Below are 24817 nucleotides of genomic sequence, written 5' to 3'. Positions count from 1 at the left end.
GGCGGACGAGGAGAATTTGCCGCATGAACCATGACCCAATTAATCATGGGTGCAAATACAGGAAATAGGGGGGGGGGGAGCACTTGATTTCTTTGTGTAAACATCTAGACACACTCTACTAGACACATTCATCATAAGATAAGAATAAACGCTCGTTGTGTGACGCTGACATTGACATGTTTCATACGCAATGCCTGCCACTGGAAATTGGTTACAACTGTGTCAAACATGCAGAAGTTGTAATCGGAGGCACAGACTCTCACCGATTATGATCTATTTGACAATATTACTGAATTCTTGGAGGAAGTAGTGCTGTCTGGACTACTGTAAACATTATCGAGTACATGTTGGCTAGCAGTTTGTACATCCTTTAGATAAATAAACATTGTTTGCCCATTTAATATTTGGAGTTGTGAAACAAAAGGCGCTGTCAGATAAACAATATTGTTAGTATTATTAATATTATAAAAAATGTTGAACGGACACACAAATCATGTTTTGTTAGTATTGTTATAATGCACATGGGTATAATATAGGCTACATTAAAACATATTTATAATTGTGCTTTATTTAGAACGATAACCAGGACATTGCAATTTTCTTCAGATTCAGAATGCCCTGTGGGGCCGCAAGAAAATAAAAGGAAGATGGAAAAGGGTGAAGAGTAGTAGTGCTGCTGGCAGTGGTAAGGAAGCGTCCCTGGTATGATGTTTGGTGTGGGGGGATAGTGTTACATGCCAGCAGCCTGCTGGCTTCTCCTCCTTCTGTACGCTGTGAGTATGGAGGAATGTGCCGCCTGAGAACCACTGGGAGGAAGAGGGTACTGACAGCAAGCAGTAAACACAGTGTTTGTTTGTTTGTATGTTACTGTGCAAGAAGGCCTTGGCAGCTTCAAAGCTGCTCCTAAACAACATCTGTTCTGTGAGTTTGGAGCCCTATACAGCCATGTCAGGACACATCATGACTTACAATTGCAGCTCTAAATCAATATTTTCCTCCATCTCATACTGGATTGTTCCACTGGCAAAAGTTCAGGAATGGACAAGCGCTCATTGAGAAGAGGGAAAAATGTTGGAGCGGATAGATGGGAGGGACCCATCGCATTTTTCCAATTCACCACAATCAGAAACAGATTTTCAACAATTAGTCTGAACTAACTTGCAGGTTTATTGACTAAAAACGCAGTCACAGCGCTTTTCAGACAACCAAATGAAAATGATTACTTCTGATTATGTTTGACGGTCAGCATGAAGTTCTTTTGTCTGTCACAATATGATCATATGCATTAATAATGTATGTTTGGAATACGTGTGATCATTTTTTTCTTTAACTGTCACTTATTTTTACTATACCAATGCAAATCGTTTAGCTGTTCTTGTTAACATTCATTTTATTGTTAATCTCTCTCTGTTATTTAAGTACTTTGAACTTGTAGGAACACTGCATGTAAAGTGTAATACTATTCAAATCAAGATTAAATTAAGATCCTAATTCCTAATTGTTTGTTTTCTTTACAAAGTTCAGTAGCCTATATTTATGATTCTAACAATTTTCCATGAATATGTACCATTTGAAAATACAAATGCAGTTGTTTTCTCAGGAAATTCTCCATTCAAACTATATTCTCACGTACGTAAACTAAAAGCCCAGAACGACCAGCCTTTGAAATGATTGTTATCTGCGGGGCCTCTCGTATTAATCTCTTTCAGTGTGTAATAAGTGAATTAGTGGGATGTAGAAGATGATGTATGACGAGGGCTGGCATGTCTAAAACCTACTGTAAATCTACACGCCACAGACTCTTAATAATGTGGCCAGAGAACTCCCAGCATCATTCTTCACTGTATCCATTGACAACCTGAGGCTAATAAATCTCTCAGAGTAAGACGACGCTCTGAGTTTGCTGTTGAGTCATTTGTTCGGAGAAAAAAAAAATCTACATTAAATGCATTGTAAAATGCCCCAGTTAATTTGAAAGGACTTTTGAACACACTGCTCGCTACATAATATACTGAGCAAGACCAATAATAAAATCAAAAAAAGATTTTCCTCCAGTGTATGCAGCACTGTGTGGAAGTTATGCTCCACACGTGTAGCCATTTTTCAAAGTGCAGTATCTAATTTGCATGGGCTTAGAAACATTTCCACACATTTAGCAATGTTTTCTACCGTGTCGCAATGGTATGTGTAATCGTTCTTCTAAAAGAAAGTTCATTAAGTTCATTCACTGGGAGCATAAAATTAGCATTAGTTAAAATGTGACTTTTAGCACCCCCCTTAGTTTTTTTCAGATTTGGAAAAATCCCAACCTTTGAAATATGCTCAATCAATTAGTTTCTAACAACATAAAATATGTCTTATTCAATGCAAGAGGAATTTCTTTTGACATCTCTTTTTATCTCTGAGTGATTCGTCCTGCTGCAGCCCACAGTACTATAAATCACATGTGGGGAATTACAAAGTAATTAGAATTTTGTAGCAGTTTCTACAAATCCAATCGTAGCTGTGTTGTTGGCTTGTGTGTGCTGTGTCTTTTAACTTTTCCCATACGTCAGATGCCTTCCCAACCTCCTGCCTCCAACCCCCCACCACAACAGCTGGCGTCTCAGGGAGGGTCCTGACGTTACACTGCCACCCCAGCCTTTCAGTGCGGATCAAGTATTGTGGTGTCAGGGGCCCCTAATGGCCCTCCCAGAAAAATGCACACATACAAGCACATGATATGACCCACCAAACTATGGTGAATAATACTTTAGAAACATTGGTGCACTATAGATAAAGATATTTTTAGTTTAAAATGTTGCATACATTTTCCTAAGGCACAGCCACAGTAATATTAACAAAAAGAAAAAACTCACTGTTCGTATAATCTGCATCACTTTCCCTGTGACGGAATAAAAGAACAAAGTGGGTTCTATTTGTTCCACAATAAGGTTAACAGACATGCCCCCCATGGCCATTTCAAAGTCTGGATTTAAAAGGACACGGTTCTGCTGGCTGTTCCAATTTCTTGATGTGAAGCAAGTGTTCAATATTGGTTTGCAGCCGCAGTCTAAAATAAAACCAAGATGTTCCTTGTGTAAGAGTCAAAGAATCGCAGGCCACCTTTGGCTGTTTTATTAAAAACATCAGCTTCTTATTGACTGTCCCGAAGTCTTTATTAAAAAAGAAATTCTTATTGGCTGTTATATATATTGGATTTACACTCACTTCTAATAAAGGCTTGTGGATCCTGGATTGAGCTGCTGTATTTGTAATTGGGCCAAATAAAGCCAAGGTGATACTCTGATGTGATAATCGGTCTCATATTTTCTGTTCATAGACAAAGCACATTTTATTTTTTAACTAACTTCCTGTTTGAATAAAGCATAAGAAACACCCTGAGAGGAAACACTTTTGGTAACTGTGATTGAATTATAGGTCACAGGGACATATGGTGTTACCCTTTTGTACCCAGCTAGATTCCTAATATTTCTCTTAGTCCCTGTTCTCCATTTTAGTGAATCAAATTACCCTTTTGCTTTGACTAAGGCAGAAAAATATGCTGAATAACTGAATTTGTCTTTCACGTCAAGAAGACGCCCGTGGTAAAGGATCTAAAGTGACCTGTGGTGAACTTGAGCGCTGTGTTTTTGCTGTCTGTCAGACTCTGTAGGACCCAGCGGAAAACTGCTCCGACCGGAGGGAGACGGAGCAAGAGAGAGGGAGAAAGCTGAGTGGAGAGAAGACGCTCTCAGATCAGTCAGTGGCTTCATGGAGTTATGTACCTCTGATCCGCCGCCATGGATTGCAATCCGCGATCACTCCTTTTCATTTTACCTCTTTTATTGTCCTGCGTTATTCCTGCGTTTCCCGTCATCTACCCCCCCAATGAAGGTAAGCGAACTCTCAGTATGCGGACTTGTGTTTACGTGTGTTTACCTGTGTGTGTGTGTGTGTGTGTGTGTGTGTGTGTGTGTTCGCGCGTGTGTGCGAATGGTGCGCTATACGGCACACATCGTGGGCAGTGCTGTGCGCTCACCGCGGACTTGCTACTGTCCAAATGATCGGGATAACAATAACAAGATGACCAGAAGCGCGTAGAAGTGACAGCAGGGCATCACGGAGAGCCAGGATATGAACACTAACAGACAATAATTAGACAAGAAGCTTGAAAGTAGATCAAAACAAAGCAGACAATGTAACCTAATTTCAGATAATCTCGCGAAGGTGGGGTTACTAGTTGTTTAAATGGAGATGAGTGAATTTAGCGATGGCGAGACAGCTCCCAACGCGACCATCGCATAGTTATTACGGGGCGAAGAGATGTAAAGAAACTCCGGTGTCTGTGTTTCCATTAGAGGTTCATGTGGATTGGTTTTATCCAGGAATCCATTTGGGGTGGACGCCCCAGTTACGTTTACAGTCTCGCCGATTTAAAGGCAATACATAGCAGATAAACTCAATTGCATTGTGCGTAAAAACGCGGATGTCTGTCTTTATGGCTCTGACCTGATTAAATCCCAAACAGTTGACTTGCATGCTGCTATGTTAACCGACTATCTTCTGAAGTCATGTAATGAGTGTGTTTAAAATTATATTTAAATCCGAGGTTTCATTAAACCGGTCAGAAATGACGACGGAGCAGACGACTAAATGTACTTATTTTCCGTGCGAGTGTTGTCTACTTCTTCAGCCATTATAAGCATGTGGCAATATTTTGAACCCGGCAGAATAAGACAGATCGCTCCACTTTCAGCAATCGCTTCTTCAAACATGTGAAACTGTGGTGTCCTTCTGTACTTGCACATTTGCTTAACTTTATTTGTATTTATTTATTTTTTAAACATTGTCCCTTTCACGCCCTAGTAGTACACACTGTTCATGGTTTAAGTGTTTTGTAGCGGGGTCAAAGTAAAAAGGAAAGGCACACGCCTGCAGAAGGTGCTCTGAATTCTGTAAAGTGAAAACTGCCCGCAGGGAGGGGATATACATTTGGGTGAAGATTTGGGTCAAACTGTCTAAACGGACTGAGCTCACAATTACAGTTATTCCCTGTAAGATATGTAACGAATAAATAACACTAGTCGTTCACGTAAATTAGTAAGGACAATATCAACATAGGTTTGAGTGATTTAAACCTTAAGACCAATAAAGTAATTAAATGAATCTGAATGAGCCTCTAGTAGGCGTAATCGAGGCTAATACGGTAGTTAAATGTTCAAAGACAGAAGTGGTAAAAGCACTGAACCATGTTCCTGTAAGAAAGTAACTCATGCTGGTGTTGTAGGATGAGTTTGGAAAGTTTTGATCTATAGCTCAGAAGAGCAGTCCTGGTCTAATATAAAGGGAACATTGCCTGAAACATATATACAACCCATATAAACCATCGATTGTGTAGTTTCCATTGAGTTTATTTATAATCCATACTAATAGGAAGTCCTGCAACTAAAACTGAACAATAACCAGACCACTGAAGTTAACTAGTAACGTATAGATTTCTTTGTCAAACACGGTTATTCAGGAAGTTTAAAACTAAAACCTGATTTCGTCTATTAAACGAAAATGTTTGTTTAATGAAAAAAACAAACTTGTTTACAGTTTTGTCATTTTGTGTGCCGCGTCATGGGCCAGACAATGATCGCAGTCCTGCTCGGTGCGAGTTGTTAATGCAAGATAGCAGAAGGTTCCATGTGCGATACTTGACCTGAAAGCAAGAGTGGACGATTTGGAAATCTAAAACAAAGTGCTCAATTGAGTAAAAGTGACGGTGTCAAGGTCAACAGGCCTACAGCAAATGTGTTCTGTGGACGTGTGAACTCTCTTTGCACCAAACAAAACTTTTATTTGTAACAGTTATTATATAACAGTCAAGATTTAAGTAGTTTAATGAGGTATAAAGCTGATGGATATTTAGGAGCAGCGACGTCAGCACTGAACAAAGAAACAAAAACCACATGAAATACACATCACCCCTGAGAAAATATACAGTCGGCTCGCAAGAGTGTGTGTGTGCGTGTGTGTGTGTGTGTGTGTGTGTGTGTGTGAGAGAGAGAGAGAGAGAGAGAGAGAGAGAGAGAGAGAGAGAGAGAGAGAGAGAGAGAGAGAGAGGTATAGAGAGACAGAGACAGAGAGAGAGAGAGAGAGAGAGAGAGGTGGAGGTGGAGGTGGAGGTGGAGGCGTTAAACATGTTATGCCGAAAGTGAAAAAAAGAGAGAAAAGAGTGAGAGAGTTAGTAGGAACGAAAAAGTGTTAAATACGAGAAAAAGCAAATCAGGCGAATATATTCACCTTTCCAAGACATACATCTGCCAGAGAGTGTCAGTATCGAGCCGCTCCGTCTCCATATTGTATATCATTTCATACAGACTGCTATACCACAAATATTGACCCTATAAAAGGAAAAGACTGAGCTGCTTATCTCGTCCGGTTGCAATATTTAACAGTGTTGTTAAACTGGATCATCCTGCTCTATAAATCTGATTATGCTCCACTTTCCAGCCTCGATCACAGGTCATATCTTTAATCGTTGTCTATACGGTAGTAACAAGTAACACAGCAGATAAAATCATCGTAATGTTATAAACTCACTGAGATGAGCCGTGTTTCTCCTCATGCTGTGATGCAAAGCTGTAACTTTCACTGTCGAGTACCAGGTTTGAGACTGATTCACTTACTGGTTTGTAAAAGTCACCGTAAAAGTCACGAAACGTGCCAGGGAGTGTGTATATTCCTCTGTTTTTAATTATTATTATTATTATTATTATTATTATTATTATTATTATTATTATTATTATAATATTCATTTTTATAATTCAACATAATGAGAAACCTGGCTCATCACAAAACTGAGGTCTGTGTTCACACGAGTGAAGAATAAAGTTATACTTGCTTCTATTTCTATGCCGACAGGCTGCTGCCGATCACATCTCGCCTGTAAACGCGCAGCAGATTATGAAAGAGCGCTCAACGTTAACAAAGGAGGACTGTGTGTAAACTAGACAATCAATAGTCATAAACAGGTTCTGCTGTAAATTCAATTGTTATAGCTTATATTGAATATATATCAGTAAATTAGGAACTCAATTAAAGGCCATTGTTTTCAACTTGTGGACTATATGAGCCTTTTCACAGACTTAATGGAATTAATTAATTAATTACATAATAAGTGTAAATAATAAAATATATGTTCATGGCAAACTAACTTCCTCTTTGAACGGGATGATGGGGACCTTGTCCTTTCGAATTATTTTATTATTTTTCTCCCTATTTATAAGAGGTCTAGCTCTATGTCTTGTAATCTTCTGTCCCATCTCGGCACCCTGCCTCCACCAACATATAAATACCAAAACATACTGTGTGGCTTTCATTAGGTCGTAATGATCGTGTATAAAACTTTAGGGGAAAGTTGAAGGGAAAACAGAGGTCATCCCTGAGAATATCGTTTAGTGACGCGGATTCATCAGATAGACCTTTAGGCACATTTGACAGATCTGATATTATTTGAAAATATATCCCCCCCATTTTTAATCTAAACAAATATATAAAGTTATTAGTTGCTTTTGCTGCCGTACAACGTGTCCCTTTGCGTGTCGGGGTGGTGAGATGTTGGCCCGCTGCGGGGCGTCGGGAGGCCTTGGGTATTTTTAGCCGGTGGTAGGGAGGCTTGGCCCAGAGAGCCCGGCGCAGCAGTCCCGCTGGGACGGATGGGCGTTTGTGAGCGATGGTACCTTTCAGGGGTGCTGGAAATGTGCTTACACATGCCCCTCCTTTAAAAATAAACCCAATTTCTCTACATATACTATAGGCCTATATGTATATGTGAGTGTTGGCCAAACATCGAACTGAAGATGGAGAGTGCAATGTTCAATTAAACAGTCTGTGTTTTAGGCTTCAGATAGAGATAACAAATATAAGGTTTGCATGTGGGCTTATTTGTAGATATATATACGATTATACAGAATATATGTAGGGGTGCTGCATGCCCTTATTTGAGTCTTCAAGTCTATTTATATATATAATCAGGCATATGAGTATAAGGCAGAATGTATACCAATAGAAGAAAGAAAGAAAGAAAGAAAGAAAGGAAGGAAGAAAGGAAGAAAGAAAGAAGAAAGAAAGAGGAATGGAGGCAGAGGGGTTGGGCAAGCAGCAGCAACATCAGACAGAGCGACTCTGCACTTGAATAATTCATAATGGGAGGTGAACACTTCACCCTTTAACACAGACACAAGTCGCCTTGCTTTGCCTGCACTGCGGCCTGCCAACCTTCCCATGCACAGAGCCAGGCTGCAAAGACCAATCTCTCTCCACTTTGTTCACAACTAGATGGGAGATATTACACAAGCATGTGCATGTAACTTTTCTATTATAGCCTCTTCTATTCTTAGGGACTTAGTCCAGATGGAAAGGTCTCCGCTTTACTGATCAAGCCATGTGTTGATTCAAGAGCAGCCTCTCTGACTGACAGCTTCTTTTTACACTCATCCCACATTTTAATTGTGTCTGTGCTGTGGTTGAGGATTACATTTCCATCTGCTGTGAATATATATTTTTTCATACCGTCATTTTTTACTGGAAGTGAGGGGCTATTGAATTCACGTTTGTGCTACACATTAATGGTTGACTTAGCTGTTAAATTATGAGAACATAGACATCAAAATAGGCACCCTGTAGATCTCTGCTCCAATGTTTCATGTTAATATTTCAACATATGCTATGCCAAGCGATAGTAGGTCACTGGCAATTGAAAAAAAAGAGAATTACATTGCTACGTGACAAGTCTCCTAATCTATCTGCAAGGCGCTCATTAGATTTACTGGCTGCCTGATACAGTACACACCATGCATTCCCATCAGTTTATGAAACCTCGCAAGGACATTTTGGCTACCTGTGGCGTGGAGTCTTCTCATAGTCTCAGTTTATCAGGGTCAGTTTATGTGTGTGGGTGTTTCTTGTTGGTGGCCTATAGGTATGAGTTTGTATATTGATTTACCTGTTTCTATCTCTGTTATGTTGTGCTCCATCCTAGACAGGCTGGCTCAGTTTGCTATTAATACTCCTAGTTCCCGTTCAGAGGCACTCCCTGATGGGGCAGGGGCTATATGCTTGGCTGACGCTAGCTTGCTAACCGACTGCGTGTGTGTGTGTGTGTGTGTGTGTGTGTGTGTGTGTGTATGTGTGTGTGTGTGTGTGTGTGTGTGTGTGTGTGTGTGTCTGTGTCTGTGTATGTGTGTGTGCGAGGGAGCGAGAGTGTAAAAGACTGTTTGTGTATGCTCTTATTTTGTTCTTTCTTTGAGTACGCATGTGCGAGAAAATGTTTTGGTGAGCATCTGAAAGAATGTATGCATACAGTATATGTGTGTGTGTGTATGTGTGTTTTAATATACTTTTTATTTTAAGAGTAGATGTGTCCTCATCTACTTGGGACATTTGGGTAAAAATGCCTTTGTTTTATTGTGTGTTTTCTGCTCCAGTTTCTACGATGGGGCGCATCTTTCGGTGTGATTTTGTGTTTTTTGTGACTGTGCACAGTGCTAGTGTTAATGTATGCATTTGTGAGTGTGTTAGTGTGCGTGTGTGGGTGCTGATTTCCCCAGCCAAGTGCAGCTGGAGGGGGCTTTTTTTCCTCCTGCGATATGAGAGCCGTCTAATTTTCTGCTCTCAAATTCCCCCGCTCGGCTCAATTTGAGTGGTGGGCTCGGCTCGTTGAGAAATGTAAATTGGAAGCAATGGCCCTGGATGCTGAGCTGCTATTATCTGACATGAACAGATAGCTTCATTAGACTCTAATAGGAACGTGTCTACTGCCACTCAACTGGCTGAGTGGCTCAGCAGGGATACAGCTCAGGTGAGCCTCAATTCAGTAGCTTTTTGAGTCTGGAATTTGATAATAAGTCTCCTTGTGTGTGTGTGTGTGTGTGTGTGTGTGTGTGTGTGTGTGTGTGTGTGTGTGTGTGTCTTCATTTCTCCGCTTTACCTTTCAGGCTCTTTTTCTTTTGCCACACTGGCTGATAGTTATCAGGCTTGCCTGAAGAAAATTATGATTTCCATCTCAACCTTTATTCTAGTGTGAAACAACAATTAATTCAGGGAGCAGCAAAATCACTTTTCTCTGCATTTTGAGTTGATGCTGCTTTTGAGGAGTACATTTTGTTTGACTAAAACAGTTTCACAGCCCAACAGCAGTCCTTCATGACCCACAAATACTCTATTTGGCTGTCTTTAGAGATGTGTACACTCTTGTTTACTGAAGCTTTGAATGAGAGGGTACAGGGAGATTGTATTCCTCATATTTTCACAGTGAATAGAGTTACAGCTGCAGGGCCTGACTGCACTGCTGCTTCACTTTGTTGTGCATGTATGCGCCCGCTTGGGTAAGTGTGTGGAAGTGTACACTTGTTTGTGTGTGTTGAACTGTGGACTGATTTGCTCTCAGCAGGATGAGGAAGAGGCTGACTCACTTTCAGGCTCAAACTTAAAGGAAGAGACCATTGGAAGGGTGGAACTTTATTGTTCTACCATCTGTTTACTGTAGCTGATTATTAATACTTCCCTTGGTCATGCAGGTCACTTAGTGTGCGTATTATTAATTGCAGCAGCATGTACATTCATGTGTTCCTTTTTGATGGTTGCCAAGTCAAAATGTGGCAGTAAACATAAATTAATTACTTCAGCATGCTTTTAAAGATTTGCACCCAAAAACAGGCTTTAAAAAAAGCAATTTTAGTAAGAAAGTAAACTCATCCTCCTTAAAATGTGCACAAATATGAGTCTTGTTAACCATGGTCTCCATTTTTTACACTTTCACCCACTTATCTGTTCATCTCCCACAAATTAGTATTAGTTTTCTTTGGTCTCTGTTTGGGAAAAAGAATGAAAAGGAATAACATTTAACCTCAACATGTAACTGATTTAAAAGAAATATTGGCAATTTATTTCCATCCGTTTTATTGTAGCATATACAGTTGCTTTCTGTTATTATATTTGAAGTGGATGTCCTCACTAACTGTATTTAGCTATTGGTTCATGATGACCCCAAACAGAATACGCCAAAATGCAGTGACAGTTTGCCTACTGAAGTGGGGAATCCATACAGCAGGCTGCCTTCACATTCCCCACTCCATATGTCATGGCCCATACTGACAGTTGTATTCAATGACAATAATTCACAACACAGTGCATACTAAGAATAGAAATATGGTAGCTCATTTATTCTGTGCTTAAGGAAGATACTGCATGTTAGATTCAATTTGGCCGACAGGTAAATAAAGGATTTAAATCTGTTTATGCACAAAAGTCACCTGCATTTTGTACTGTGTACTGAATTGGTCTGAGTAGGTGGGCAAAAGATAATAAAAAGTACAATTGCCATAAAGTCACGGCACCAAAATTGCTCTGTGCTGCACCTTAAGTACTAACATAGCTGTAACTTTTGCACCATAACGTTCACCATTTGAAACCCAAAGCGTATCTTGTATCATCATGCTAATGGGGCTCCTCGTCTGATTTGTCATATTGCATCAATTAGACAGATATTTTCCAATTTGTATCTCCGTTTCTCTTTGATATGAATAACATATGTGTGGTGGAAATACATACAATTGTATTAACCTTCATTATAAATGGAGTTATATTTGGGTTTCAGTGCGGCCAATTGCATTTTGGATCACCTTTTAAACTGCAAACCGCATCTTAATTTCATGCAGTTTTTCTTTACCTGGTGACAGTTGAATTACCATGGGTGTGTGTGCGGCTGAGTAGTACGGGGATTACATGGGTCAAAAATGTGACACTTGGAAAATAAACACTTCTTGCTGTGGTTCTTTGATATGTTGGCTCTACTTTAGTTCAAAAAACTTCAGGAGATCTGTGTTGTGATCAGTTTGCCTCGGCCAACTTCTGCTTTGATGTTGGTTACCATTGGATTTGTGTAGCGTGTGTGTGTGTGTGTGTGTGTGTGTGTGTGTGTGTGTGTGTGTGTGTGTGTGTGACAGCTGAGTAAATAATGTCATGATCAGTGCTGGAGGTTGGTAATCCCTCCTGTGGGATTGGATGAAGACTAATTGGGGCTAACAAGGACTAGACATTCATATGTTCTTTTTGTTTTCTCTTCCTCTTCCTCACCACAGTCAACCTGTTAGACTCTAAAGCAAGCCAAGGGGAGTTAGGATGGATTTCCTACCCATCGCATGGGGTGAGTATCCTCTCTCTATACATTTACCCACATAATGTCTGTATATGCTTTAATTTTGGGGGGCATATCCACCAACCTGAACTGGATGTTGGATTGAACCTCACACCACATGAAATCCGGATCTTCAAACTCCTGTGGTTCTTATTATGTTATGTTGACCCAATGAGCCAAGTGCAGATTAACCCACTTTAAAAGAAAAAAACGTTTTTGGTCCATTCTCCATCTCTCAGGTTAAAGGTTAAGCATTCGGAGCTCGCCATATGGTCAAGATGCTTAAGGGAAAATGTACTCTGTGTTTGTGTATTTGACTGTGTGTGTGTTTAAAGAAAGATTAAGGCATTACAGGATTTTAAATTGTAGACATTAAAGCATCCACACAAGAATGTCGATAAGCCTCTTTAGTAAATGTTACATCAACAACAGAGATAGAGTTTTACTGCTGTTGCATGTAAACATTGTATTACCATCGCTGGGATTTCTCTAATCCATTTGTTCGACAAAAACACACCACCTCATTCTGTCTGTCACACATGCTTTAATACAGTTATTTTAACACACATTTTTCAAGTTTGTGAGTGTCATGCGTTAATAAATTAAACAAAAGCAAATTAGGACATTCCTAACTAAAAGTTTGCACTTCTGGATTTGGCCTCTGTTGTATTACTTATGTATGACCCACTGGGTAATTGCAAAAAGTCCACGTATAATCCTATAATCTTATTCTACTACAACAAAACCATATTATTAGATGAGTGAATTGTAAAGCTTTCATAAAAAACAACCAGCAATGTTGCGGCAACATAGTTCCATACTTTTGAAAAAAAAAAGAAATCTTTGCAGTCTCATTTATCAGCCTCTCTCTGCTACCCCTCCAGTGGGCTCTCCTCAGTGTTTATTTGTCTAGCTAGTTAGACTACTGTGCCTTAGGGCTGGCCCACTGACACAGACACACACAGACACCCACATACACACATACATACACATACACATACACACACACACACACACACACACACACACACACACACACACACACACACACACACACATACACAGACACACACAGACACCCACATATACACATACACACATACACATACACACACACACACACACACACACACACATACACACACACACACACACACACACACACACACACACACGTCCTCGTTTTTTCTTTATTAAGTGTTAGAATTACTTCTTGGCAGTGGCTTAAGGTAATCCAGTCATTTGTTCCGTGGAGCTGCCAAACCTTGTTTCCCTCGGCCATATACAGTGATGGTACCTTCAAAACGCTCAGTTTCTTCATGAGGTTGAACCACAATGAAAAAATGACCCAAAAGGAAAAAATTGCAGCAGGCTGTTTAAAAATGCATTTAGTCCAAAGACAATTGCAGGCTACAAAACAATTGCGTGACCGTTTCAAGGGAGAGATTGATGTTGTGTTGATAGAAGTTATTCACGTGTAGGAAAATGCATATACCAATATCAGGGACTTGATCCAGCACTGGACATTGGAATGTGTGACGGAGGTTTTGCAGTGTTCGCATCGAGCTCTGCTTTATTTCAAGTTATTTGCTTTGAACGAGTTCAAAAGAAAAGCATTGTGGTTATACAGTTCATAAAAATGCGGCAGGAATAGAAGCCAATGTCATTCTGAAATGAGAAGGACTCCAGAGAAAAAGAGAGGGGATGGGAGAGGGTCAAAAAGAGAGAGAGAGAGAGAGAGGAGAACAGGAGAGAGGGAAGGACAGCAAAGGATGAGACAGAGACAGAGAGAGAGAGATATTGCTGATGATCAAGTCCTCAAGGTGAATCATCTGTAATTACTCACGTCATCCACTGACTGCGCTCCGATAAGCAGCCTGCCCTGGGAGACTGCTGCTCACAAATGATTTCTCATAATGTGGCAGTGGCACTGAGCCCTCAAACACATGCGCGCACACACACACACACACACACAAACACACAAAACACTCATTCACATTGATGGAGAGGCCGCGGCTATTGGCCTACCGAGACACAACGTGCTCCGGTCAGAACAAATTAAGAGCTTAGCCTCCCCAGGATGTTCACTCCGGAGCCACCGGCAGACTGACAAGTGTGTGTGTGTGTGTGTGTGTGTGTCTGTGTGTGGAGTGCGTGTGATCCAGATATACTGTTATCTGTCTGGGAGGCAGGCTGATTGCTGAGCAGTGTCCAGGGGGCTTAGTCCTTCACAAGACTAAAGAGTGTTAAAGATTACATTCTTGCGTTCTTTGAGAGCATTCTTCAGCAACAAACCAACACCCCAGACACTGGCTGTGCATGCAAAATAGAATTAATGGGCAAATACAAAGTGGGTCAATTTTTCACAGGAACCAACAGGGTGGATACAACTGCATTGCTGTTTTTGCTCAGCTAGTCATTATTTACAATGTTCAGTAAATTTCAACTTAAATCCTTAAAGAAATGCTTGACATCTATAGAAACAAGCCAGCAGTCACAGTGTGTGAACTCTGCATATACTTTCTGGAATAATGAGGAATATTTATCACAGATATTCACATCTCACATTCCAAATGTCCGGTCTGTAAGCAGAGGGTGGGGGGGGGGGGGGGACCATGCACAGTATCATAGCATGGCTTTTTATATTGTTGACTAGGTCCACCACTTCAGTCAGCCAGCTTTTCTATTTTTTATTTTTTTGCTGTCAGAGTACAGATTGCTGTTTCAACTTCTTTAGTCACCCAAGGGCTCTTAAAGCCCCCCATGCACTGTTGCCACCCCATCTGCGAAATCAGCCTGACCAGCATAACACGAACCCCCTACCCCCCAGACAGAGAGAAAGTACAGAGAAAAGCCCATCCATAAACGAGGATTAGTAGTGAGGGCAAGGGACCATAGACGAGTGTTTTAGTAGTTACTTTCATTGTAGTGAGACCAGCTGATGCAAACCCCTCTGACTCACATTACAGCAGTATAACATATTACAAATAATATCAAATACACCCGAAATATGTGGATATTCCCAAAAACGATACAACAATATTAGACCTTAGCATAACTAAAAAGCACAAATAAACAACAACGAAGCAATTGTTCTTTGGAATTGATTGTTTCCAGTATCCTTCATTGTTGCTGATTTGTCCTTGAGCGAAGAATAAACAAGGATTAGTAGTGCTAGGCTTGGAACTGTTAAAAAAACAGGAAGAAGAGAAGGTATGAAGTGTGCATTCAGGTTTCCTTTAGTAAGACCGGCTGATGAAATGTCCTCTGACAGATATGCTGCAGTTGTCGTGTCTGTGACCCCACTGACCTCTATGGAGCCCAAGAGCTGCACACTTGTTGTGAGCCCTCTAGTTTTTTATATTTACCCCTCCCCAGCTGTAGCTGTATAATGGACGGTTGTAAATACACTATATATGAACTCTGCGTCTGACCCCGACCCCGATTTTTATTTTAAACCCCCATTTAGTAATTCCATAAATCTCAACTATGTTATATTATTAAGTGGTATAACATAGTTTTGATAAAACTCCTCTCCATTTTATAAGAATTATATATTTAATTTAATTTAATTAATTTCTTTGAAACCTAGCTCTAATTATTCTACAAATAATTGGTACACTGTAGTTTGTGGCTGTTATTCCCATCCAAAGTCACTTGCTAACAGAGTTACATCGCTAAAATAGATCAAATAGAATAAAATGAAAAAATATTATCAGTTTGCTAACTAAATGTCTGTCGTTGACACCGATTTAAAAAATAAAGCCATTATTGTTAAACCTTGGACAAGAGGACACAACCAGTCTTAGTATAAATGCATTGTTACTCTATACAGATTAATATACTGGCCCATTAACTCCCTTTGACCTGCATTTCTTTGAAGTGGGTGAACTGGTGTGCTGACTCGGTGACTCTTAGACGTGCCTGTTGCCGTAGTTGTAATGTCATGAGCAGATCAAGTTACCATACTCCATTTTACTGTCCCTTTAGCTGCTTCACCTACCTCCAGCACAGATCAGAGAAACCAGGGACGAGATCACACCAAATTGTGCCCTAACTGTGACCATCAGGGGTCGGGGTCAAAGGTCACAAGGACTGGTGTAGGGTCCTAGCGTTGTTATATGTCAATTAGAGGGCAGGGAGAGGAGCGTTATGCCCCCCTGGAGAGCAACAAGGGGGTGGCTGCTCACTTTAGACCTTTTTTATCCTGGTTGACACACAACTGTTCCACACATTCACAGCAGGATTTGTAACTCGTGGCAAGAAGTAGTAGTGGTAAAAATGTTGCCTCTGGATTAGAAAAACAAACTTTGAGCTTAACTTAACTATCGAAATCTGCTCTTACCAGATGTGCTGAATGATGAATCTCACTTGATCATACATTGGAGGCATTCAGAAGCTGGACGCACCCAATATCATCCCCCATAGGTTTTCATAGTCCTAATTGGGATCAGTGGACTAATTGTATTTCTGTAGCCCATACATTTAAAAACGTATGTTTCCTTGCGTTGGACAAACAATTTGTGGACTGTGAAATCAAAATGTTTTTTTCTTATCTTTGTGAGAGTGTTCTCCACCACTCGTAGAATTGTCTCTAATCTAAGAGAAGATCAACATTAGAAAACATTGGTGAACCCCTGAGATTGATGGGTAATAACAATATAAGAACAAAAATAGGAGGACATGTGTTCGTATATCACTCCCTGCAGGCCAGTCGTCATAAACTGTAATCTGGAGTTTTGCCGACTCGTCCAACAAGTTTTGCTGAATTTCCAATAATGTGCCCAGAACATGCTAGAACTCTGATCTTGTCTATAGATCACAGAGCACTCTCCTCTCCAATGCTTTTCTGGATCGGGATAATAATTTTGAGACATTTTCTATTAATTTCCTTCCTCCTTCTTCCTCCTTGTCAAGTGAAGGACCGAAAACAAGCCTTAGCGAACAAACCCAGGGGAGTGATTCAAGGTTGATCATTCCCATGATGTAATGTTTGGGGATTGGGATGAGGATAGCTCCATGTAATAGATGCTATCCTCCAGAGTGGCATCCTCACATCATAGCGGAGGTCTCATTTACTTTGGCGGAGACTTGCTCAAGTCAAGTCATCTTTTCTGGAATAGGATATAGCATGCCTAACACACACACACACACACACACACACACACGCATACATACATACAGACGCATACACACACCTGGGTTTGATTTTGAACCTTGTGTGTGTGTGTGTTTGGGGTTCGGCAAACTTCAGACCCCTGCCAAAGACAGCTTAAAAGCGGAGAGCAATCACTCGCAGTCACTTTAGATTTAGCCCAGTTTGCATCATATTGGTGGACATGAAAGTACATAAAGGGATAAGACATAAATCCCGCAGCTCTCCCAGACATCTGCTTACAAAGACTGAGTATTATGCACATACACACACGTGCACACAGATGGACAGATGCACACAACATGTTCATACGCAGGACAGCAAGTGAAACATAGTTCATGTTCACAAACACACGCACACTTTCTCACTCAATACAGGCACAGTAATGCACATGCACTGTGCCCTCCACCCACAGGCCACTTGTATTGAGTAGCTTACTTTCCAGGGTAACGGGAAATCAAATGTGGCCCAATAAAATGTAACAAGCATTTCCAAACGAGATAGGGTGGACATTTCAGAGTAATACATTTTGGAGAGTTGCCTGTATTATGTTCGCTGACAATGTTTTTTTTTCTCTTTTAAGTAAGTACTATGGTCAAAGTGCAGGGCTTTGGCTCCAGAGCAGCCTGGTGTAATAAACATTATGTTCCCATCCAACAAAACTACATTGTCAATTACGTTTGCTTGTTCATGTCCCGTATGAAACCAGAAGTCAACTGTTGACTTGTATCAATTACGTCTGTAACTTAATAATAAATAATAAACTTACTTATTTTTAGCCAAGCCCTAATCTTCTTTCTAACCCTAACTCAGTAGTTTTGTTGCATTTTTGTTTTGTTTTAATTTACAACTGCGACTGTAATCCAGGAGAAAATAAATGTCCCTCAAAATGTAATTGAGAATGCAGTTTAGTTGTATGGGAACGTCATTTCCCAGACAGGGACCAGACAAAAGACACTTTATTGTCATTATAGGCATACAACAAAATAACGTTTGATAACTTTGAGTAACTAGCCGCAAAAAGAGATTAAGATAAAAATCAAGATAGGAAGAAAGAAAGAAGATAATAAAAAGGGACTGCACAACGAGTTAGGGGTTAGAGGTGTATTAGCAGCAGTTGGGGGGGGGGGGGGGGTGCAGGGTTTGAGGTAATATTTCAGTCCTCAGTCCTCCACAGCTATGGGAGGCTGGGGTGTGATGGAGGCTACAGCTCTGTTTGTTCGGGCTGTGATGGCTCTGTATCTCTTCCCCTATGGAAAAGAGGGACAAACAGACTGTGACCATCAGTTCCCATAATCATCTTTTTCCCATTTTTACCACCCAGACCAAGTCTTTCTGGTCTTTCAGCAGTGCAGCTGGCATACCACACCATGACACAGTAGCAGAAGATACTCTCTATGGTGCCTCTGTAAAGGTTTATTAGGAGCTGACAGTTTGGCCTGTTTGAGTTTGTAGGACCAGGGTTTGCATTTTGAGTTTTACATTTAGTTAGGTTCGCAAACACTTTGGTAAAGGTTAAAAGATTGCGGTTTGGTGCAAATATAGAAATGACTGTATTGAGTACTTTTAGCTACTTTTAGGTATTTACATATTTATGGTGTGTAGGTATGACACATTATTAACCAACAACAATGACGCATCATAATCATAAAACCTTTAGATTCCTGGTTGTGCTGCTCTCAGTCCTAGCAGCACAACATTGTTTAACTATGACTGAAAGTATAAATATAAAGCTGAAGCAGATTAGGATGTTTTCTTTTCATTATGTTCATGTAAGTGCATTGTCTTATCAAACATGATGTCAACACAATCACCAATCATAGTGGCAGCTTTTGTGTTCCCTCTGCTTTATGTTGTGTCAAGGTCTATCACCAAATCTTTTTGCACGTCATCACATCATTATTTCTACACATATTTTGCGTCAAGCTATTAAAATCCTGAGTAAAGTGAGGTGAAATGTTAAGTTTATCTTCATCTCTTTATATTTAGCCCCACTCAGTGTCTACTTTCCCCCTGTTATTGTTAGACCTATAGAGAGCGTGGACTACACTCTGATGAATGAGGTGACGCCAAGGAAAGCATGACAGGGGAGACTAAACACCAATGGAATCTCTCCCCTCAATTTTCCTCTCACTTTATCTCTCCCTCCCTCTTCCTATTGCTTTTTTCCCAGCTCTATCTCTTTTACTTTCTCTACTGTTCCATTCTTTATTCTCTCTCTCTCTCTCTCTCTTAGGGGTGTTTCATTAACTTTACTGTAGGATGAAAAGCAAGTGGCCATCCTTCAGCCTGAGAGCCCCTTGAACACTACACACTCATAGATATGCTTTACATCCACACACCCCACACACACACACAGGCACACAAAAACATGTAATAGAGAACCTAGACTTTCTTAGCTTGTCATTAATTTCTGTGTTCAGGCTGAAAGCACCTGCTGTGTCCGCCTGCTATGGGACTTTAAACACTTCACATGAGCCGTATGTGAATGTATATGTGTGTGTGGGTTTATGTTTCCATTAATGCTTGTGTGAAAGGAGCGATAATTCAGTTTCCACTTACCCAGAAAGCATTTCTCTTTCTCTGTCTCTCTCTCTCTCTCTGAAGAAAGCACTGCTCATTCAGCCATACATCCATTCTGAATCTTCAGGGAATGAAAACAAAATAAAAAAGCATCCATATACACATTTAGACCCATTCGTTCTAATGACTGTAATTTTAACCACAATGAGCCCAGTGTTTCAGGTGTTTGCCTATTCATCATCGCTCCGATTCATTGTTGATTTGCCAGGACAGCGAAGCCAAAGCGCATGATCAATGAGCCTTCCCGCTGTCTCGAATTCAAAAGGAATGACCCCGCTTTCTTTTTCTCCTCTCCTCTCATTGCTTTCTCCCAGTGGAGGGAAAATGTAAGATAGACACGAACGTTCCTGGTATACACTCACATCTATCTATACTTCGTAGCTTCTTTTGTTTCATAGTGGATTCAGCACGTTTCCTTCAGTAGCAGTAGTATTGTGATGCAAATAACCAAGACTTGCAGCTTGAAAGTCCTCACTTGTAGAGAAAAAACATGTTAGTAAAAGGGTGGAAAAAAACACTATAAGATTTTGCTAATATTTAAAAGCAATTAAGCAGCTTCACACAAGTTTAATAGGACTGAGATGGACAAATCACACTTCATGGTTTTTCTCTACGATATTTTCACAGTGCTCTAATCGAGAACATTTGTCTAAGGCAGCAAGTTTGCTTTTAATTAATTTGAGTAATTTACAAGAGATCTGGTAGTGTGATTTTTCACCCTTAAGTGTTTATTAGATGCTTAGTATTCAACAAGAGTGAATCTGAATCTAAATAATTCATTTGTAAATGCTTACAGTCTGGAGATAACTTTTTTTTTTCTCTCTGCTATCTATCCCTCCTTTCTTCTTTCTTCCTCCTTTTCTGACTCCAAATTCCCCTTTTCCTACCCTTTCCTCTTCAACTATGCTCCAATGTTTTTGTTCCTATTTTCTTCTCTTTTGACCTCAAACCCTATTTTATTTCTATCCCCTTGCTCTCTGACTCCCTTATTTTTCCTTTTATATTCTCACATCTTTGAACCTAATCTTTTTCATCACTTTATCTGTGATGAAAATATAAATACCTTTCCTTATAAATCTGCTTTCTCCACTTACCCTCTTTGTCTTTTTACCTTAAATGCGCCCCCTTTTTTCTCTTGCATGTGGTTCTTTCACTCTCGTTTGTTGCTCCTTCTCGTCTTCTTCTGTTTCTCTCTTCCACCTCTTCTTCTCTCCATCTTTTTTTCAGTGGGAGGAGATCAGTGGGGTGGATGAGCACTACACTCCCATCAGGACCTTCCAGGTCTGCAATGTGATGGAGTACAGCCAGAATAACTGGCTTCGCACCAATTGGATCCCTCGCCAGTCGGCTCAGAAGATATACGTGGAGCTGAAGTTTACCCTGAGGGACTGCAACTCCATCCCGCTGGTGTTGGGCACCTGCAAGGAGACCTTCAACCTCCTCTACCAGGACACAGATGATGACCAAGGCAGCCATTTCAGAGAACACCTGTTTACTAAGATTGACACCATTGCCGCCGATGAGAGTTTCACTCAAATGGACCTCGGAGATCGTATTCTCAAGCTGAATACTGAGGTGCGTGAGGTGGGTCCCATGACCAAGAAGGGCTTCTACCTGGCGTTCCAGGACGTGGGCGCCTGCGTAGCTTTAGTTTCAGTAAGGGTATACTTCAAGAAGTGCCCGTACATTGTGAGGAATCTGGCCTCCTTCCCTGATACGATCCCCATGGACTCCCAGTCTCTGGTGGAGGTCAAAGGCCAATGTGTCAATCACTCCAAAGAGGAGGAGCCTCCGCGAATGTACTGCAGCACAGAGGGGGAGTGGCTTGTGCCTATTGGGAAGTGTCTATGTAATCCGGGGTACGAGGAGAGAAGCAACACCTGCCAAAGTAAGACAGCTTTTCATTCATGCATTTTATTCCTCAGTTGTCTCATACTTTCTTTGTCGTTTATTCTGTCATTGTTTAAAATACTGTGAGATACAATGCAAAGTTTGCCAACGCTGCAAAGTTTTGAAGTGTTTAATGAGAAGACCTTCACACTTCATGTCTGTCAGCTCAGAACCTTTGTGTCTTTTATTTGTGCCCAACCTATACATGTGTTTAAGTTGTATGTGTATGTGCATTCTGTACCTTCAATAGAACCCAAGAATCCCACAGCATTGCTAGACAGTGTGCATGTGTGTAATGTGCAGCATGCAGTAGTTCAATAGTAATCTTCTGTGTGACACATCATTAGCTATGGGAAGATCTTAACCAGAGTAGCAGGGATGGGACCGATAACCCAGAAGAAAGGAGTGGGATGGAGTGGATGGTGAATAATGGAATAGTTGCGGTGATGGTTGCGGGTGTTGGTGGAGTCATGAGTGGGTAGACATTGGAGTCTGGAGATACTTGATCTCACCCCAAAGTCTGTTGTCGCCTTGGAGGTGCTTCAAAAAGCCAAAAAGTATATGTCTGGCTGCCTGACGTTGCCTTTCATTTTCAGACTGTCTGCAACATCATCATCACACATGCTTTGGAGGGCGACAGATTTGAGTTCTTGCCAGTTAGTTATTAGAAAGAATCAAAATGTCTCCATGATAGAAGTTACTTATGAACTTTTTGGCACGTTTTGACACGTCGCTCTGTGAAGGACCTATTATCTTAGGGTTTTACTAGCAGATGCAGCTGTTTTCCAGACAACTTGTTTATTGACTGTAATTGTCCTTTAACTGTCCTTTTTCCACTTCATGTCACTTTATTTCACCTTAACTACTTAGACATTAAGTACATGTTGCCCCTTGGCAACTTGTATAGCCCCTCTGGGATCAAGCAACCAGTGGGTTCAAAGGTTAAGTGTCACAATGAGCTTTTCATCTCAGCACATAACATCCCAATGGGATTAGAATTAACAGTGTAATGGGTTATAATCTTCCCAAAAGTATGTTTTTTTTAACCTTTTCTTTATAAAGGGTTGCATGTATGCACACAGACATAAGATAACAAAATAACTTAACAAATTTAATTAAAAATTACATTTCCTGTGTGGCTTCTGCGACCAGCGTAACAGCTTTTATCATCAATTACAGTTGTCGTACTTCATCAGTGTTTCAATGCAACAAGATGTTTTGCATCTGTGCAGTAGCTCATCCAGTGCAGCAGTTCCATAAAATGTGTTTTCATAGTGTCCCGTGGCTCAGAAGAAAGTATTGCTTTAAATACATTTTATATATAAGAGCACATATTATATTTAAATACTATGGTACACAATGTAAAATAACAATAGTGGTATATACTTGCTTACTTCATAATTCAGTTTACATTTCTGTAGATTATGTTTGACCGTGTCAAAGAGAAAACTGCTGAGACAGAAGCTCAAGCTGCATGTGCACTGAATCTCCACCTTCTCTTTGTTGTGGCTAGATGTGCTCCTCTTTTCTCAGTTCCAGCAAGCTCCTAACCCTGCTTAAGAAGCCATACGCTATTTGAAAGCAGCCACCTCTGCACTGCGGCTGTTCCACAATGTCTTTAAAGTAAAAAGAAAAAAGTGTTTGAGGTTTTAAGAAAAATCAGCTTGTTTTTAGCTCTTTCAGTCCTTGCCATTGTAGTTGGCCCTAAATGCTCCCATGTTCATCAACTCTCTCCTCTCCAAAGCCATACCCAGTGTTAATTAAAGATCAAAGGCAGTCTCCAGGTCAAGTCCCTGCTGTCAGGGCCAAGGGAAGCTCTTTTTCTGGGTGTGTGGACTGCAGACGAGCCTGTCTCACTCTCCAGATGCAAGGAAACTTTGTCGCAGCTGCCAGAACCTTACATGTGCAAAAACTACATTTTAAAGAGATTGGGGGAGAGGTAAAATTGTAGGCAAAAATTAAAAACAAAAACCGCTACTATTAACTTCTCAACCTTATATTTTTCCTTGAAGAGGGTTATTGAAAACCTTAAAAGTCATTAGAAGAGCTCTTAATTGAAAGTGTCCCATGTCTACATATCATTTCTAAAATCTTTATCAAATTGATATGAATTAAAAGGAAAAGGAAACTATTTTGTTATATCATTTCATACAAAATGTTGGCCACAAATTTTCCCTCAAATTTGAAAGGACAACAGTATGATACAAGAATAGGGCATTATGTAGACAAAAGGCAGACCCCGCCCCCCTCTGTACCACCCTCCTTTCACTTCCTGCCTCTCTGTGAATTGTGTGAATGTTTGGATGTATTTGACAATCTCTTATTAGTTTCAGAGAGGTCTAATGGACTCTAATAAGGTCTTATGTTACCCTGGAGTGGGACAGCTGCACCAACAGGCCCCCACAGCCCCCGCGTACAGCCGTCGGGGGCCCCAAGTGCGCAGCTCGCTGTCCAGGCCCTCTGTGTTAACAGATGGATGAGTGCATGCAGATTAGGTCACCGTACAGACAGATAGCGAGAAAGATGAAAAACATAATTACAGTGCTACAGCCAGATAAAACAGAACGAAACAGATGTATAAACCATGTTTTTTTTTAAGTATTTACATGTCACAGACACAAATTGGGCCCCAAACCCACTTTTGACCCCATGAGTCAATAGACAAGTTTGCTAATTTATTTTTAAATCGGTTATACATATGAAAAAATATATTCTATAATTGGATACATTACCCTAAATAGTTGTTTCTCTAAAGCAAACAAACAAAATTAAATTCAGCAAAGACCACAAATGAATAATCTAGTAATGAAATAATCAGGCTGTCAGGCAACAGCAGTTAGGTAGATTTAAGACCCAGAGTTAAGTGTTTGTATCGGGTGTTGTTGGCTCTGACTGTTCGTAATCAGATGAGGATGGAGCACCTTCGCTGAATATTTCATGCTTTCTTTTCTCCGACCGAAACGCCTCGAAGCAGCATCTTTTGTTTACCTAAGTCTCTGCTCCATGAGTGTGTGTGTCTGTGA

At 40.5% G+C, this 24817-nt stretch overlaps 1 protein-coding gene across 7 annotated transcripts in view; it reads left to right on the top strand.

The window, feature by feature from the left end:
- The first annotated feature begins 3723 nt into the window (after positions 1-3723).
- epha3 (eph receptor A3) overlaps positions 3724-24817 on the top strand; it is a 92762-nt gene continuing 71668 nt past the window's right edge. For 6 of the 7 annotated variants that reach the window (XM_029458458.1, XM_029458454.1, XM_029458453.1 and 3 more), the window contains exons 1-3: positions 3724-3876; positions 12111-12175; positions 21132-21792. In XM_029458458.1, the coding sequence (XP_029314318.1) occupies positions 3783-3876; positions 12111-12175; positions 21132-21792 (820 nt within the window). In that variant the 5' untranslated portion in view covers positions 3724-3782. Of the gene's footprint in view, positions 3877-12110; positions 12176-20127; positions 20231-21131; positions 21793-24817 lie in introns of those variants that run through there. The other variant, XM_029458457.1, reaches the window with a different exon arrangement.

The sequence above is a fragment of the Cottoperca gobio genome, chromosome 21, assembly GCF_900634415.1.
Source record: "Cottoperca gobio chromosome 21, fCotGob3.1, whole genome shotgun sequence".
NCBI classification, from domain to species: domain Eukaryota; kingdom Metazoa; phylum Chordata; class Actinopteri; order Perciformes; family Bovichtidae; genus Cottoperca; species Cottoperca gobio.
Note: the sequence above shows the minus strand (reverse complement) of the source record. Positions and strands in the feature narration are given on the sequence as shown.